Consider the following 18577-nt stretch of genomic DNA (forward strand, 5'->3'; position numbering starts at 1 on the left):
GGTGGGAGGTTGGAGGAACAAGGTGGTGGGTATTAGGGAGGGCACAGATTGCATGGAGCACTGGGTGTGGTGAAAAAAACAATGAATACTGTTACGCTGAAAAGAAATAAAAAATTTAAAAAAAAGGAATTGATAAGATAAGCAGTTGGTTGAAAAAAGAAAAAAGGAGAGAATATGATCAGGCTGGAGACTACAACAAAGACATATGCTAGATTTAGGGTATACTTTGGTCTTTTAGAAGAAACTGTATCCCCAAATTTTAAAGAAATGAAAACTTATACAAAAAATAAGATTAAATACTATGAGGAGATAGAATATGACTATACAAGTTAAAATTATAAAAGGTTTTTAAAAAGGTATTGAGGGGTGCCTGGGTGGCTCAGTGGGTTTAAGCCTCTGCCTTTGGCTCAGGTCATGATCCCAGGGTCCTGGGATCAAACCCCACATTGGGCTCTCTGCTCAGCAGGGATCCTGCTTCCCCCTCTCTCTCTCTGCCTGCCTCTCTGCCTACTTGTGATCTCTGTCTGTGAAATAAATAAATAAAATCTTAAAAAAAAAAAAAGAACTCTTTCAGATTTAAAAAAAATAAATAATAAATAAAAAGGCATTGGGAAGAAAAATAGTTAAAATAGGTTTAAATAGGAAAGAGGAAAAATTTTAAAAAATAGAAAAAAATAAATTTTTAAAATTTAACTTTGAAAGACAAAAGAATAATGGGGGAAAATCCTCATAAATTCTGTAAGCTATTTTCCCCTAGCACTGGTGTTTTGCAGTTCTCATTGATCAGTAAACTTGGTCTTGGTTGGATGGTCTGGATGATCTTCTGGGGGAAGGGCCTCTTGCAGTGATTCTCAAATGTCTTTGCCCAGTGTGGAATTGTACCACCCTTGCCAGTGGCCAGGCTAAATAATCTGCTTGGTTCTGCTCTTGGTATCTTTTGTTCCCTGAAAGCTTTCCATATAGCTTTGGAGGACGGGAATAAGGATAGTTGCCTCCCGATCTACAGCCCCAGGGGAGTGGAGAGCTTGGACCATCCCCCCTCTTCAGTGCCTTCTCAGCGAAAAGCAGTCAATCATGCCTGTCTCCCTGGTCTCCAGCTGTACTCCAAGCTCATCCAGCCTGTGACTGAACATTTCTTTCTCTGGCTCACAGCCCTGTTTGGAGACTCCAGACCCAGCAGATTCCTGTAGCAAGTTCCCGTGCTGCTGCTCCTGGTGGAGAAGGTGTGTGTGGGGGGTGTCTCCCTGGATTGGCCACTCGTGGGGTCCCTGCTTGAAAATCAGTGGCCACACTTTGCTTTGGATCATGGTTTATGGTAATTCTGAGCTGAGAGTGCACTCTTCACACCCGTCTCTGCAGCTGGCTTCCCTGCCAGTACCCTTCCCTGCTGGTTCCCTTCCAATACCTGGGAACTCTGCCACACTCAAACACCCCTGGTCTTTCTGTGACCCCTTGGGTCCTGAGACCACACTGTCCCAGTGAGGGCTCCACCCTGGCTTAGCCTCTGGAGCCACATTCCTCAGTGGAGCAGACTTCTAAAATTTCTAATTTTGTGTTCTACTGCTCTACTGCTTGCCGGGAGCTGGCCTTTTTTCCCCATGCAGTCTATTTTCCCATATATTGCCTTGGATTCACTTCTCCGCATGTCCTACCTTCCAGAAAGTTGTCACTTTTCTGTTCATAGAATTGCTGCTAGTCTTCTCTTCAGTCTCCTGTTGAATTTGTAGGTGTTCACAGTGGTTTGATAACTATTTAGCTGAATTCCTGGGACCAGATGAAATTTAGGTCTCCTACTCCTCTACCATCTTGCTCCCCGCCCCCAGAACAGTTGGTTTTATGAAAAGATAATCTTTTGAATTTTTTTTTCCTTATTTCTGCTCTAATATTTATTTCCTTCCTCTGCTACCTTTGGGTGCAGTTTTTCTTCTGTTTCTAGTTCGTTCTGGTGTAGAGTTAGGTTGTTTGAGTTATGTCTTGTTTATTAATGTAGGCATTTGCTGTTATGAACTTCCCTCTGAGAACTGCTTTGCTACTTCCCATAAGTTCTAGAGTTTTGTATTTCTATTTTCATTTGTCCCAAGATATTTTTAATTTCTTCTTTGACCCATTGGTTGTTCAGGAGAGTATTTAATCTCCATTCATTCATGAGCTTTCCAGTTTCCCTCCTTTTATTGATGTCTAGTTTCATACCATTATGGGCAGAGAAGATACTTGGTATGGTTTCAGGCTTTCTGAATTTGCTAACATATAGTCTATCCTAGAAAATGTTCCATGTGCATTTGAGAAGAATGTGTATTCTGGTGTTGTCAGATATAGGTCTGTTAGCTCCATTAGGTTTATAGTGTTATTCAAATCTGCCATTTCCTTATTGATTTTCTGTCTGGATGATCTATCTGTTGACAGTGGGTGCTAAGGTACCCAACTAGTATTGTATTGCTGTTCATTTCTCCTTTTAGCTCCATTACTTTTGCTTTATATATTTATGTGTTCTGATGTTGGGTGCAAATATTCACAATTACTACATTGTATAGATAGATTAACCCCTTTATCATTGTATAATGACCTTATTTGCCTCTTTTCACCATTTTAGCTTAACACCTATTTTGTCTGCTAGAACTAGAGCTATGCTTGGGTTTTCTTTGGTTGGCTACCTTTATTTGAAATATCTTTTTCCATTTCTTCATCCAGTCTATGTGTGTCTTTTAGGCAGCATATCATTGGATTTTGTGGGGTTTTTTGAGGGCATTCAGCCATTTTGTGTGTTTTAAGGACCTGAATCAGGCAGATCTACATCCAAGTTCCCTGATCATGGCTATGCAGATAAAGCCACTGGCTGGGACTACTTCTTTGGCATTATAGCTAAGAACTCAGTTTTCCAAGATCTATTGGTTGTTGCAAGCACTTCTCCATCATAATCAGAATCCCAGTGGCCAAGTCCTGCAGATTTTCCTGCAACTTCTGTGGGGGAAAATTAGAATGGGAACTGCTAAAAAGTGACCCACAATGCTGGAGGTGCTGAATGTCCACACAGCACTCTCCATTTCTTCCCTGGAGGAACTGTAGGCTCAGGAAAGACCTTGGCAAAGCACTGTATCAGCCTGGAGGAGGGGCAATGCAGTCAGCCTGGAGCTGCTCCTCTTGCTCTTCTAATATGGTCTTTTTTGGTCTCCATTGTACAGGGGTGCTTCAGCATCACTCCTGCATTCTAAATTTTCTCAGTGGTCTTATCCATGAATAGTTGTTAGTTTCCATTTTGTGAGGAAGAGCAAAGTTAGGAACTTATGTCTCTGTCTTGGTGATGTTACTCCTTACACTTGATTTCTTATAAACTACATCAGAAATTCTCTTCTATAACCTTCTTTGCCTTTCTCCCCAAAACACCTTAAGATATTCACCATATTTTCCTTGTACCCCAAACGGGAAAGGTGAATAAGTATACTCACTGCATTGGTAGAAAGAAAGAGAAGAAGAGTGGGCAAGCAGGATGGTGGGAGGAAAGAGGAAGGGAGGGAGAGAGTGTAAGAGGAAGAAAAGAAGAAAGAATTGTATGCCAGAAACATATCAGGAATTGTGATTGTCTGATGCACTTGGAATAGCAAAGGCAGAATTCCACAGGCAGAAAAAAATTCTGGCTATAGAGCTGTCTTAAGTTCAGTTTATGCTCAGACCAGTAGAAAGTGGTACTTAAATGTTTTACTTCTTGGTCCTGACAAGTGTGTTTGGTAGTCCTCTACCTAGCTCTGAATGTTCATGGCCCATTCCAAACCCAAAGAAGGGCTTGCAATTCTTTCTTTTCCCCTTGCTGCTCTCCCTGCCTCAAGGATTTATTGGGCCATGATGTTTGGAGCTTGGAGAGGCGTAGCAAACAGAAGTTACAAGCTAAGTCAGTAGAGCGAGTTTAGTCCTATTGGAATGTCTCTTTGCATTTCATCTCTTAAGACTTTTCATAGAAGTTCCTCTCCCAGGGGCTGCTGTGAAGTATTTCACAGACTTCTTAGCCAAAGATTGGAAAGAAAACTCTTTCAATGGCCTTTTGTCTTCAGTTTCCATAAAGTACTTCTCTATAGTTTAGGCCCTGGTAGGGTTAGAATTTCACTCCTATGAACATCAGGTCATGGAAAAACAAAACTAAGAAATGGTTGACGTTCTGGCCTGCCCAAAGCCACTCTGACTGCCTACTTCTATCCAAGCTAAGAAAACATCTATGGTCTTTGGGAATCAATCAGCTTAAGAGAGCACACATCTGAACGAGGACAGTGTTCGTTAGACACGGTAATGGGAGCATTCTCATCTCCCTGACATAGACTAGATGATAACATAGGTCAAGGGCAAGTTCTACTATCTCTAGAAAAAGAGTTACCACAACAGGCTTGCTTAGAAACTTTTTATCCCCCCAGATAGAATGGCTTCTTCCTATGAGTAGCAGACCAGACTAGTAAGCAAGGTAATCAAAACAGTGTTAATTATCATTGGCTATATTTCGTATTTCTTCAGCAAAGTATGTCAATGGCATTTTCCATGTTCTTCTATGAAATTTCTAATTAGGTGGCTTCATACTCTGAAAAGGTAGTACAGAAACAAGATGGAAAAAATGGATTTAGAAAAAATAGTCTCTCTGAAGGGTGAAGTGATTTCTCAGGAGTATGTGGGAGTAATAAACATTTCTTTAAAGATCCCACTCTGATTTCTCTTGTTCTATGAGAAAAAAATACAACAGAATTTCAGAATACCCAACTGAAAATATTCCATGTGCATAAATTTATTTTAAATTTTATTGCATCACATTATACAAGCATTAAACATGGCTTCATGTTGATGACTATTTAAATGTGAAAATTTATCATTCATGTCAGTACCCTTTGGCTATTTACAAGTAAGGAATTTCTATGTACTTTATATATCTCTGTATTTGTATGTACATATGTAAGAATACATGACTATACATATGTACACAGAGAAATACATCTATGGCCATACACATAGCTATAGATATGTCATATATAATAATCTCCTCAGAAAGATCTGAAATTAAAAAAAAAAAAGAAAAAGTTGTAAACAGGGTCTTGTCTCTATTGTTTGGTGACATGGAATTAGGACCATATGATGACATTCTAAGAATGTGTGTCCAGGTGTTTGAATACCCTTATTAGCCCAGTGTCTGTAAAATTCACATGGGGTAGAATGCAAAAAAGGTAGCAAACAGGCTGAAAAACAGGCCCAGTATACAAGTTCCCCTTGGTTTTAAAAACTTGAGAATGTAACTGCCCATGACGTGCATGCTTGCTTGGTCAAGAATGGTCTATGGATAGATAGCAATTGTGTGCTGCAATGTGATTTCACAGCAGCATGATTTCCAGTAGTCCTTTAGGGTGCTGACCCCCCCTGCTGCTGCCAATGTCTGCGACATGCACTGCGGCTGCATTTTAGTCATTCACTTGAATGTGCTTTTGCACAGCTGGGAGAAGTAAACAGAATTCAGGTCCTTGGTTTGGAAATAAACTATTACCTAGAAAGAGAAAAGAAGGCATTAAAACCCTATGTACACACGATGGCTTAAGAACACGGTATGTAATGGTTGTTTCATACTGACCATGCATCAAAAGCATTTAAAGAATTTGTAACCCCAAACCAAGTAAGGTATGGTACAAACATTATTATGTTTGCTTTACAGATGAACAGACTGAGTCAGAAAGGCAGTCTGAAGCAAAGTGACATCCTGCCAACTGTTGCAGGCATAGAGTCAGACAGATAAACAATATACTTTCGAGCAAAAATTAGAAATGGCCTCTGGGGAGAGAGCAGCCCATTGTGATGAGGCTAGAAGAAGCTCCCAGTTGGTTACCAGCCCTGCAGACCAGTGCAGCCCCTGGGTGTAGGTAATGTCATTGCTTCATCCTGGTCTCTAGCCACTGGAGCTCCTAGGAGCAATGTTCTTCACTAATGTCTGCTTCCTACCCGCAAAGCAAGCCATCTGGATAGTCAGTCTTTCTCCTCTGACGGCTGACCAGAGCCACAGAAGAGGTGATCGGAATGGGTATCAGGACCAGGGGCTTGGAACAAATTCTAGGATTCAAAATATTAAAGCTGGATAGGCTCTTAAAGTACTGTTCAGTCCAACTACTTTACTTTTACAAATGTGGAAATCGAATCCACACAAATATTCCATTCCAGGTCCTACAGATAGAGAATGGAAAAACCAGGTCTAGAATCTGGCAGACTACAACAAATCCCCTACAGTATTCTATAGCACTTTATTGTTTAATATGTGTCTCACATACATTGCCTTATTTGAACTGCATATCAGCTCTGCCAAACAAGAAGTCTCAGAAAAATTAAGCAATTTTCCCCAAATCACAGAGCCAAATGGCAAATTTGGGAAATGGCAAAATTATTATGTTGCAAAAAATGTCTTGACTTTAAGTGAAACCAAGGCCTACTTTGGAATTGAGGGTTAGAGCATTATTCAATATCTATATACCACTATAATACCTGTGGGTCTGGGGTTTGGGTAATTTCCTCCAAGTCTACCTTCATATTCAATTCTTAATAGCCTTCTGGACTCTTAACACAGATATGGGGTGACACAAATTCACTAACATCTCTGCAAATATCTGCTACATCTTAACCAATACAAAAAATGAAAAACATAACTTTTCCCCCCTTGTATACCTCATTTTTCTTTTGGAGGCCAAATTTTGAACAATGATGTCAAAGTTAGTCTTCAAACGAGTGGAGACAGAGGAATGATGGGTGAGGAAGGCAAAAGAAATGCTATTGTATTAGATGCGCAGAATACCAAAAGAGAGAGCTCATCTAATCATTTAATCACTGAAGAAACAGAAGCCCAGAGGTTAACTGACTTGCCCAAGGACACATAGCTAATAGAATTGTCAGAGAGAAGGTTTCAGAAAAACTTTCATAATGTTTCCACATATCTTATCAGAAAGTTTCTTACAATGTTTTTAGCCTTAATCCGCCAAACCTTTATCAACTGAATTATGTTTAAAGGCTGCTATGTACTTAACACTATGCTAACTAGTTGAAAGAATAAAATTACCATCCATAAGGACATTCCTAAAGATGCTTAAAATTGGGCTGGGGAAGCCTGATCATAAAATTTTATGATCATAAAATCATAAAAAAATCATAAATTAACAATACAGATACATATATGTGTCAATACATGTAACACAGATGAAATAACCACGGAAGTTTATAAGAAGTGAGACTCAGTGGGCTGATAAGTCTGGGGAAAACTTAGAAGGTATGGTGTGACATGGACCAGCCCGGTAGGAAACAATAAATGGGTGATGAAGGGAAGGCCATCTTGGGTCAGATAAAAAGGTGACTTTCCATCCCCAAGGCAACATGACTCTTCTTTCTGTTTAAAGAGAATCTCCAGACTGGAGTGGAAGGGTGAGAAGGAGGTTTATTTCAGGAACACTGAGGCCAATTCCTAAAGACCTTGATTGCCAGACCAAGAATGGCATGGAGGTAGAGAAGAGTTGCAGGAATTATGTGCAAAGGGAAGATAAAATTAAATTGTGCAATTTAGAAACAGGCTGGCTTGGGAAACTTCTAAGGAGTTTGATTTCTATCAGTAGGACATGACAAGCTTTGACCCAGGAAGTTTAAAGCACTTCCTTCAGCCCAAGGAGAGGTTTCAGAACATGAGCACACTTCTTACCTACCTGGTCATGGCCACTCATTGTGGTGTGCTTTTCCATTTTTCTTCCTCTCCTTTCGTTCCTTTTGGAGACGTTCCAGTTCTGCTTCATACATCATCTCCTGAATCAAGTACTTCTCTCTTCTCATTCGATCCCTTAGATCTTTTGGGAGGTCTGGGATCAGATATGAAATGAGGTGCTTTATACAAAACACGAGATGCTAAAAACATAAAGGAGAATACAATAGGTTAGCTCTATTGACCATACTTAGCTGGAAAGAGCTCTGGAACTTGGTATAAGAACTCCTCTCACTCCAGGGATGTGGAACTTCTTGAGTGTCTGGAGAGTGGAAGGAGGCCAGGGGAGGTATGTGAGGAAAGATGATCACAGGGATAGGTGAGGACTAAAATTAGTCTGATGACACTTCACAGAGAATGAAAAAAGGAATCAGGAAAGAATGCAGAGAAGGAGTGGTCAGAGAATGTAAAGGTGAGCCAGAAGTACCTATACCATGGAGTCAGGAAACCCAGGATTGAATCCTGGCTCTATAGCTTTTATTACTGAAGAAGTGTCTGCTTACCTGGGAATAAGTCACTCTCTGAGCTTCAATTTGCTCATGTATAAAATGGGCATTATGGTGGACAATTATAAGAAAATATTTCAAAATGCTTTGCAGATTGCCAAATTTGCCTTGCAAATTTTGATTACGAAAATGACCAGTAGGCCTATAGGAAGTGATAATTTCAGGAAGAAACTTTTTTCTGGTAAACTGCCACAAATTCTTTATCTGACTTACTTAAAGGAAACTCTAGAAACACTGTCATTTCTGTTTGTCTATATGATGACCAGTAAAGTACTAGATGATAATTTAAAGGCTCTCATAATTCTAGAGTATTAAGAAAGTGAATTCCCAGGGAAGAACAACTTGTCTTCTCTTGGTTACCTGGAACGAAGGGAAAAATGATGGAAGAAGAGGTATAGGAAATGTCCAGTTCAAGCCAAGAAGTAGTCCTGGTTTTCATTAATCTGACTTTAATATATGTGACAGGAGATGGAATTTCCATTTATAAGTACAGTCATAGAAACGCAAATGATTTCTAGGAGCAATTTTCTTAAAGATTAAAAATAGACGATGTATTTTTACTGACATATAATATAGGTAATTGCTAGGTAGATTAAAAGTCAATTTTGAGTCTAAGATAATACTTATTTGTGTCCTGAATGTGAGTAATATTGTGATGACACACAACCAGAGGCTACCACTTGTACAAGAGCCAGTTCAATGTTTTCCAAACTATAGTCCTTGAACATCTACATAAGAAAGAATCACCTTGGAGGGCTTGTGAAAAGCAAATTACAGACATGATGTATCTGAGTCTCCAGAAAACCTGCAGTTTTCCTAAAGTTGAAGAACAATGGCCCTAGAATATTAGGACTGATGATTTGTGACCTATCCATAAACAATCAATAATAGACTTTCAATTGTTTCTTGGACAACTCAAGGGGAAGAAAAAGACTTTTTAAAGAGGCTATATAAAATCACTATAATACTTCTGGACATACATAATCACATTGAAAGTTCTCACACTTACATTTATGCATTACTCTTATCTACTTAATTATGGCAAAGGAATTGGTTAAGAGAACATACCTCAAACACAATGATAAAAGCCAATCGAGCTGCTAGGACATGCCAAAACTGCAGTGTGTAGCCATAGGGCACCAGTGAATGAGGAGGGTCACGGTAGTCTCGGTATCTATAAATATACAGGAGAATGAAGGTTATATTCCGAACTTATTTTCCTGACTCCTAAATCTCCTCAATTCCCACTATGTAGTTCTCATTCATCATAGATAGTTCAAAAAGTTTCTCTATCCCAGACTCTCTATCTCTATCCCTATCTGTCACTTGTCCATCTTTTCTTCTTCTGGTAAAAGAATAGCTCTTCTCTGGGGAATTATCCATGTGGGTTAGGCAGGGTTCACCCATGACTCCTGACCCCAGTTCAAAAGATGAGTCAGACCTGATCAGTGAGAATCCTCACTAGGACTTCTGCTAGAATGACCATTTAGTAAATTATAACAAGTCCACAGAAGGTAAAATCCTGGAGCTGCTGCTGGTTCTCACGGACTGTGTGGAGAGAGCTTGCTTGTAAAGGAAGTCATTTGAACAACACAGAGGTAGCAGAGAGGCACTGTCTTGCTGACACAGTTGGAGGCTTGAGACCCAGCCATTACTAGTGTATTTATCATCCTGCCAATTTCCCAGTTACCTGAACCAATGAATTTCTTTCTAAGTCCATTTATACTGGATTTCTGCCACTTGCCACTGAGGAGGCCTTCCTAATATATGCTCCAACTATAACTTTTGGGTCAGCATCAAATTCCATAAACATTTGTTTTGTTTTTTTTTTTTTTAATATTTTATTTTATTTATTTGATAGAGAAAGATCACAAGTAGGCAGAGAGGCAGGCAGAGAGAGGGAGAGAGAGAGAGAGAGAGAGAGAAACAGACTCCCTGCTGAGCAAAGAGCCCATGTGGGGCTCGATCCCAGGACCGGAGATCATGACCTGAGCCGAAGGCAGCGGCTTAACCCACTGAGCCACCCAGGTGCCCCTCCATAAACATTTGTGAAATACCTGGTTCCTATTAGGAACCAGGCACCTGACCTAGGAACTTAAATTCATTTGACTCCGTTTTATCTTTGCCACTATCATTACTATTACCACAGGTAGGAAAACTGAAAACTGACTCTCAATATTATAGAGTTTTCACACGTCTTAAACACAGTGTTCTTTTCATTAGCCCCAGAAATGTGAAAAGGTTTGGAGATGCTAATTCTTCTAACAGTTCTGTGTGTAAACATACCAAATTCCCTTCTCTGAGGAAAAGTTATGATTATCCAGGCTCTCATGTAAGATAGTACCTAACATCAGGGTTGGCACTAATTTGTATATGAGGATACAAGACAATTCCTATATGGAGTATCTTTTTTAAAATTATGTATAATTGACATACGATGTTATATTGGTTTCGGGTAAAGAACGCATTGCTTTGACAAAATTTAAACATTAGTATTCATCACAATAAGTATAGCCTCCATCCGTCATCATACAATATTATTACAGTATTGACTATATTCCTTATACTGTACTTTTCATCCTGGGACTTATTTTATAACTGGAGGTCTGCAATCTCCATTATCTATTTAGCCTATTCCCCTACCTACCTCCACTCTGACAATCACCACTTTGTTCTCTGTGATTAAGAGTTCATTTGATTTGTTTTTTAGATTCCACACATAAGTGAAATCATATAGTATTTGTTTTTCTGACTTATTCACTTAGCATAATACTCTCTAGGTCCATCCATAGTGTCACAAATGTCAAGATCTCATTCTTTTTAATGGCTGAGTAATATTTCATTGCATGCATATAAACTACCACTTCTTTATCCATTCATCTATCAGCAGACACTTAAGTTGCTTCCATACCTTAGCTATTATACATAATGCTTCAATAAACATAAGGGTGCATGTATCTTTTTGAATTTTCGTTCTCATTTTCTTTGGGCAAATACTCAGTAGTAGAATTATTGGATTGTATGGTATTTCTAATGTTTTGAGGAACCTCCATAATGTCTTCCACAGTGGTTACACCAATTTACATTCCCACTAATAGTGCACAAGGATTCCCTTCTCTCCATATCCTCGCCAACACTTATTTCTTGTCTTTTTGATACTAGCCATTCTGGCTGGTGTGAGGTGATATCTCTTTGTGGTTTTGATTTGCATTTCCCTGATAGTGATGTTGAGCACCTTTTTATGTGTCTGTTAGCCATCTGTATGTTTTCTTTGGGAAGATGTCTATTCACTCTATTTTTTAATCTGATAATTTCTTTTTTGGTGTTAAGTTCTTTATATATTTTGGATATAAACCCCTTATCATATCTATTGCAAATATCTACTCCCATTTACTAGGATACCATTTTGTTTTATTGATGATTTCCTTTGCTGTGCCAAAGCTTTTTATTTCAATGTAGTCCTAGTAGTTTATTTTTGGTTTTGTTTTCCTTGCTTGAGAACACATATCCATAAATATTTTGCTGTGGCTGATGTCCAAGAGATTATTGCCCATGTTTTCTTCTAAGAGTTACATGGTTTCAGGATTCGCATTTAGGTCTTTAAACCATTCTGACTTTTTTTTTAATATGATTGTAAGAAGGTGGTCCAGTTTCATTCTTTTGCATGTTGCTGTCCAGTTTTATAACTGGAGGTTTCTCAATACCATCTGTTTAAAAGACTATCTTTTCTCGATTGCCTCCTTTTTTCACAGATTAATTGACCATGTAGGTGTGCATTTATTTCTGGGCTATCTTAGTCCATTGGCCAATATGTCAATTTTTGTCCTATGCAGAGCATCTTTGGAAAGTACCAAGGACTATAGAAATGAGCTGTCACTATTATCATCACAATCATCATCTTAATTATCACTAATGCTTATGGTATATAATAATTATCTATTTTGTCAGTAAAATTATATTTATAGTGCATATCTGCTGAAATTAAGAATAAATCTATTAGTACCTTCAAGCCATTGGTCCCCTCTATAATGATGAGGATTAGGTAATTGTCTAGAACATTTTGATTCTAATATATGGTTATATAAATGGTTCCTGTCAAAGGTCCAAACTATTCAGGACTAAAAGTCTGAATGAACTATTCTTTTTTTTTTTTTTTTTTTTTACCTTTTGCAGAGCACAAGAATCAGGAACTGTGCTTTCTGCAATTAAGATAACAAATGTGATTCCTGTGTTTCTTTAGCTACCTATATTTCAAATGTAGTCTGAGTAAACATTCTAGAAGAAAAATGACAGTATGCTTTTTATTATATTATTATTTATTGTATTTATAAAAAAATTATAAAAATTGTTTCAACAGTTACCCTCATTAACTCCTTAAACTTTTTTTTACATGACAGCATTTATTAAAACAAGATTACTTTTGGAACATACTGCTCCTTTCCTATTAATGCCTCAACTCTGCTCTTTTGCCCTTCATTGTGACTGCCCATCTCTTCGCTTCTTAGACCTTGTTCAGCTTTTCATTTGAAGAATGTTAGTAAATCTCTTCCTCCCCAGATCCCTCCTGAATTCACTGGGTGGAAAATCATGGTTTTCCCTTGATTGTTTCCAAAGACACAATATGGACATATCATTCTTAAATTTCTGCTACAAATTTGTAGCAAATAAATGAATTCATTTATATCCAATATAAATACTCATTAAATAAAAGTATGAAGACTAAAAAGATTGAAATACTTTTTATGACCCAATGATGACAGAGAGTATCAAACATGACTCTATTTATAAAACTGTACATATATGCAAGTAATAGTTTGCCCCCCCCTTCTGCTGTTTGGTTTTATGTGGTTTCAGTTACCACACCCTCCCTACCACTGTCAGGAGGTAGATCGTCCTCTTTCTGTCTATTGTCACAGTGCCAATAGTAGCCTAATGCTAGGTCACAATGTCTACGTCATTCCCCTTGCTTCATTTCTTCATGTAGGAATTTTATCATCTTATATCATCAAAAGAAGGGTGAGTACAGTACTAGAAGATATTTTGAGAGAGATACCACATAACTTCTCTTATAGTATATTGTTATAATTGTTGTATTATTGTTGCTAATTTCTTATTATGCCTAATTTATAAATTAAACTTTATTATGTAAGTATGTATAGGAAAAACATAGCATATATAGGGTTTGGTACCACCCACAGTTTCAAGCGTCCACTTGGGGTCTTGGAATGTATCTCCCACAGATAAGCAAGGACTACTGAAATATGCAAAAATGAAGAAAACACTTATTTTTAGGTGGTGATCTTACATTTTAATTAATGGATTTTTAAATATTTTAAAAATTAACATTCTTTTTTTTAAGGTAAAACATATTTTCATTTTGAGTTTTTAACTACAGATTGCATGAAATGTACATTGTCTTTTTTAAAAATTTTGTATTTTTTAAAATTACTTTTCAGTGTACTAGAATTCATTGTTTATGTACCACACCCAATGCTCCATGCAATACACACTATTAATATTTAGAAAGCACTTACACTGGTGGCTACAGTGAGATGGCAATATCAGATAATTTATATACAGAGATCCAGTGGTTGAGAATATGCAATTGGTTGTATAGTATACAACCATTTGTGGATCTGTCACAGAGCTCTGCTAATTTGTGCACAAAGGATGCAATATGCCTACGTTGGCACTTCTGATTCTTGTTCTCAGAATCTATGAAATTTTTAAGAAGTTCCAGTTTTCAGAAGCAGCAGGTTTCTGGCCTTCCTACTCTCTTAAGCCACAGTATCAAAAAGTCAATTTTCTCTTTAGAAGACTCCTCACTGCTACCCTAAGACAATTATATTGCAGTGTGCTAATGAGTTTGGCTTTCATCTGCTTCACTGCCCTCAGTTCTCTCCAGAACTATGCACTGGAAAGCACCCTGAAACTGTATTTGGGGTCTGCCTCATTTTATGATCTTAGGTAATTCATGAAGTTTCTCTGGACATTGGTTTTCCCTAGTAACACAATTACGTTCTCTCCATCTCACCAGGCGCTAAAATTTTGAACTCTCCCCCTTCTTCTTTGAGTTTGCAGATGAATACTTCAGGTAGAGCTCTCAGCTGATGTGCCAGCCTACTCCTGATCCCACTGGCCTTTCCAAAGAGGCAGAGGTCTGAGAGGTGCTCAGATGTCATTTGTGCTTGTCTGTTTTTGATGCAGTGCTATTTATTTGCCAAATGCCAAATAATTATTTTGATGCAGTGCTATTTATTTATTTATGCAAAGAAAACACTTCCCTGGTGCTGCTGTAGAAACAGACAGAAAGCTAAGTTTCAAAGCTAAGTGAATCCATGTGCTACTTCTCTAATCTTCTTTTAATATCCTCAAAGAAACTAAGTGGTCCAGTGGCATTAATGTTTGGAGAATTTTATTTTCAAGAAAGTCAGAGTTGTTTTCACATAGTAACACTTGTAATTTCTTGACTTCAATTTTACATGTGGGAAAGTCAGGGTGTTCCCACTTAAGTTAGTGCATTCTCTAAAGCTTTCTCAAAAGCAGCTTTTGTTTCTCAGGAAATGGATTATTGGTTTGCAAATATATGTATTTTTCCAGTGCCAGGTATAGTTAATTTACTCCCATTTTTAAAAGTGAGAAAGTATATATACATTTAAAAGAATGATAGTGAACTTCACATAACCGCCATCCAAGTTAAGACACAGAACATGTGTCTTAACCATATTAATAGGAGTCAATAACTTAGAAATGCCTCACTAGCAATCCCAGACACTCAGAAAGTTAACTGCTATTTAATTTTCTGCTTTTCTCTATAGTTACACTACTTACACAAGTGTTCCTGAATAAAACAGTGCTTAGTTTTGTCTGCTTTGAACTCTATATAAATGAAACCATATTGTATGTGTTATTTTGTGATTATATCTTTAATGTGCAATTTTAAGTTCTCAAAACTATTCCATTTTCTATTTATTTGATCCAGTGATACCACTATATTGATTATAATAATTTTATACTAATTCTAATGTAAGGTAAATCTCCACTTTATTTTTCAAAAGCATCGTGACTATTCTTCATCCTTTGCATTTCCATATAACATTATTTTCAACCTCAGGTACACAGAATTGGCCTAATCATATTTAATTTTTTAAACAAATCTCATTGATCCATTCATGTTCTTTTCTCTAACCTTTATATTTATTTAATACTTAATATGATGAACTCTCATATATCTACCATGTAACACAATAACAAAAACCTTATCAGGAATTTATACCTTACCCCAATTCTCCTCCTTCTCCTCATCCCCTTGCTTTCCTTATTCTGAATTTCATTGTTATTATTAACAAAAGTTTGTATCAATATTAATTTGTCTTAATATTATACTGTTTAGTTTTGGTTTTTAACTTTCTAGAAAGGATATTATACTGTACATAGTCTTCTGAGGCTTGCTTTTTTTTTTCCTTTTATGACCATGCTATTAAGATTCATCCTTACTCTTGTAAGTAACATCACCAAGGATGTTAGCCTGTGATTTTTTTTCTTGTGGTGTCTTTGTTTGGTTTTGGAGTTAGGGTAATGTAAAATGAGTTTGGAGATATTCACTCCTCTTCTATCATTTGGAAGATTCTGAGAAGAATTGGTATCAATTCTTTGAATGTGTGGTAGTAGAACCCACCAGTGAAGCTGTCTGGTCCTGGACTTTGGTTTCTTGGGAGTTTTTGTTTGTTCTTTTAGAAAGGGAGGGGCAGAGGGAGAGAGAAAATCTTAAGCAAATTCCATGCCCAGTTCGGAGGCCCACGTGGGATTCATCTCTGAGATCATGCCCTGAGTGGAAATCAAGAGTCAGAGGCTTAACCGACTGAGCCACCAGGAGCCCCTGTTGGGAGGTTTTTGATTACTGATTCAATCTCTTTACTAGTAATTGGTGTGTTCCAATTTCCTGTTTCTTCCTGATTTGGTCTTGGTAATTTGTATGTTTCAAGGAATTTATCCATTCTTCTAGGTTGGTATATAATTGTTCACTAGTCTTTTACGATCCTTTGTTCTTCTGTGGCATCAGTTATAAAGCATCTTCTTTCATTTCTTGTTCATTTGAATCTTGTTTTCTTGGGGAGTCTAGCTAAAGGTTTGTCAATTTATTTATCTTTTCAAAGAACCACCTCCTAGTTTCATAAATCTTTTCTATTTGTTTTTAGTCTTATTTCTGCTCTGATCTTTGTTACCTTTTTCCTTCTACTAACTTCATTTGTTCTTTTTGTTTATTTTTGTTCCTTGAGCTGTAAAGTTAGGTTGAGATTTCTCTTGTTTCTTGAGGTAGACGTTTATTGCTATGAACTTCCCTCTTAGGACTGCTTTATCCCATATGTTTTGTTATGCAGTATTTCTATATCCAAATGTCTCAAGCTATGTCTTATTTCCCTTTTGACCCACTATATGTTCAGTAATATGTTTAATCTCCACATACTTGTGAATCTTTCCAGTTTTCTTTTTGTAATTTCTCATTTTATACCACCAGAGTCAGAAAAGATGCTTCAAGTGATTTCAATCTTAAATTTATTAAGATTTGTTTTAATGGTCTATCCTGGAGAATGTTTCTTTTTTTAATTTAAATTCAATATAGTTAACAATGTATTTTAGTTTCAGAGTCAGAGTTTAGTGATTAATCAGTTGCATATAACACCCAGTGGTCATTATATCAAGTGCCCTCCTTAATGCCCATCACCCAGTTACCCCATCCCCCCCTCCTCCCCTCCACCAGCAACCCTCAGTTTGTTTCCCATAGTTAGGAGTCTCTTATAGTTGGTCTCCCTCTCTGATTTCATCTTATTTTATCCTCCCCCTTCTCTAATGATCCTCTTTTGTTTCTTAAATTCCACATATGAGATCATATAGTTGTCTTTCTGATTCATCTATTTTACTTAGCATAATACCCTCTAGTTCCATCCACATTGTTGCAAATGGTAAGATTTCATTTTTTGATGGCTGAGAAAAATTCCATTGTGTATGTAGGTATGTGTGTGTGTGTGTGTATATATATATATATCACATCTTCTTTATCCATTCATCTGTTGATGGACATCTGGGCTTTTTCCATAGTTTGGCCATTGTGGACACTGAGGCTATAAACACTGGGGTGCAGGTTCTCCTCAAATTACTACGTTTATATCCTTTGGGTAAATACTTAGTAGTGCAATTGCTGGGTTGTAGGGTAGCTATATTTCTTACTTTTTGAGGAACCTTCATATGGTTTTCCAGAGTGGCTGCACCAACTTGCCTTCCCACCAACAGTGTAAGAAGGTTCCCCTTTCTCCACATCCTTGCTAACATTTGTTGTTTCCTGACTTGTTGATTTTGGCCTTTCTGACTGGTGTGAAGTGTTATCTTATGTGGTTTTAATTTGTATTCTGGAGAATGTTTTAATGTGCACTTGAGAAGTATGTATTCTGTTGCTTTTACATGAAATGTTCTGTATAAATCTATAAAATGCTGTATAGGCCAATATTATTTTATTGAATTTCTGTCTGGGTGATTTATTCATTGATGTCAGTGTGGTATTAAAGTTCTCTACTATTAGTGTATTGCTATCTATTTCTCCCTTAGGTCTATTAATATTTGTTTTATATACCAGGTGCCCCTGTGTTGGGTATGTTGAGAAATCTTGTTGGATTGACTGACCTCTTTATCATTATATAATGATCTTGTCTATTATATTCTTTTCTTTAAAAAGTCTATATTTAAAGGAGACAATATAGGTATCCCAGCTTTCCTAGGTTTTTATTTGCATGCAATATCTTTTTCAATCCCTTAACTTTCAGTCTATTTATATCCTTACATCAGAAGTGAGTCTCATAGGTAGCAAATAGATCAGTCTTGATTTTTTATACATTCAGCCACTCTATGTCTTTTGACTGAAGAATTTATTTTGTTTATATTTAAAGTAGTTACTGACAGGTATGTACTTACTGCCATTTTTAAATTATTTTCTGGCTGTTTTGTAGTTCCTGTTTATTTTTTTTCTTCCTCTCTCCCTTTATGATTTGATGGCTTTCTTTAGTGGTGGGCTTAGATTCCTTTCTCTTTTGTCTCTCTACTGTAGGTTTTTTGCTTTGTGGTTAATCAAGGCTAACCTATAACAACTAATAGTCTAAGTTGATAATTATTTAAGTTTCATCACATTCTGAAGCTCTATATCTTTATTCTCTTATCTTTACTCTCCCTCCATTTTTTAAAAGATTTTATTTTTATTTATTTGACAGAGAGAGAGAGATTACAAGTAGGCAGAGAGGCAGGCAGAGACAGAGGGGGAAGCAGGCTCCCTGCTGAG

The 18577-nt window shown here is 37.2% G+C and overlaps 1 protein-coding gene across 3 annotated transcripts in view; it reads right to left on the reverse strand.

Moving 5' to 3' along the window:
* Nucleotides 1–7695: 7695 nt before the first annotated feature.
* Nucleotides 7696–18577, reverse strand: part of ANO4 (anoctamin 4) — a gene marked incomplete at both ends in the record, with an annotated part of 455955 nt that continues 445073 nt past the window's right edge. For all 3 annotated transcript variants that reach the window (XM_080810130.1, XM_080810131.1, XM_080810132.1), the window contains 2 exons: nt 7696–7887; nt 9319–9424. In XM_080810130.1, the coding sequence (XP_080666256.1) occupies nt 7696–7887; nt 9319–9424 (298 nt within the window). The remainder of the gene's footprint in view (nt 7888–9318; nt 9425–18577) is intronic.

Source organism: Martes martes, assembly GCF_963455335.1.
Source record: "Martes martes genome assembly, chromosome: 8".
Lineage (NCBI taxonomy): Eukaryota > Metazoa > Chordata > Mammalia > Carnivora > Mustelidae > Martes > Martes martes.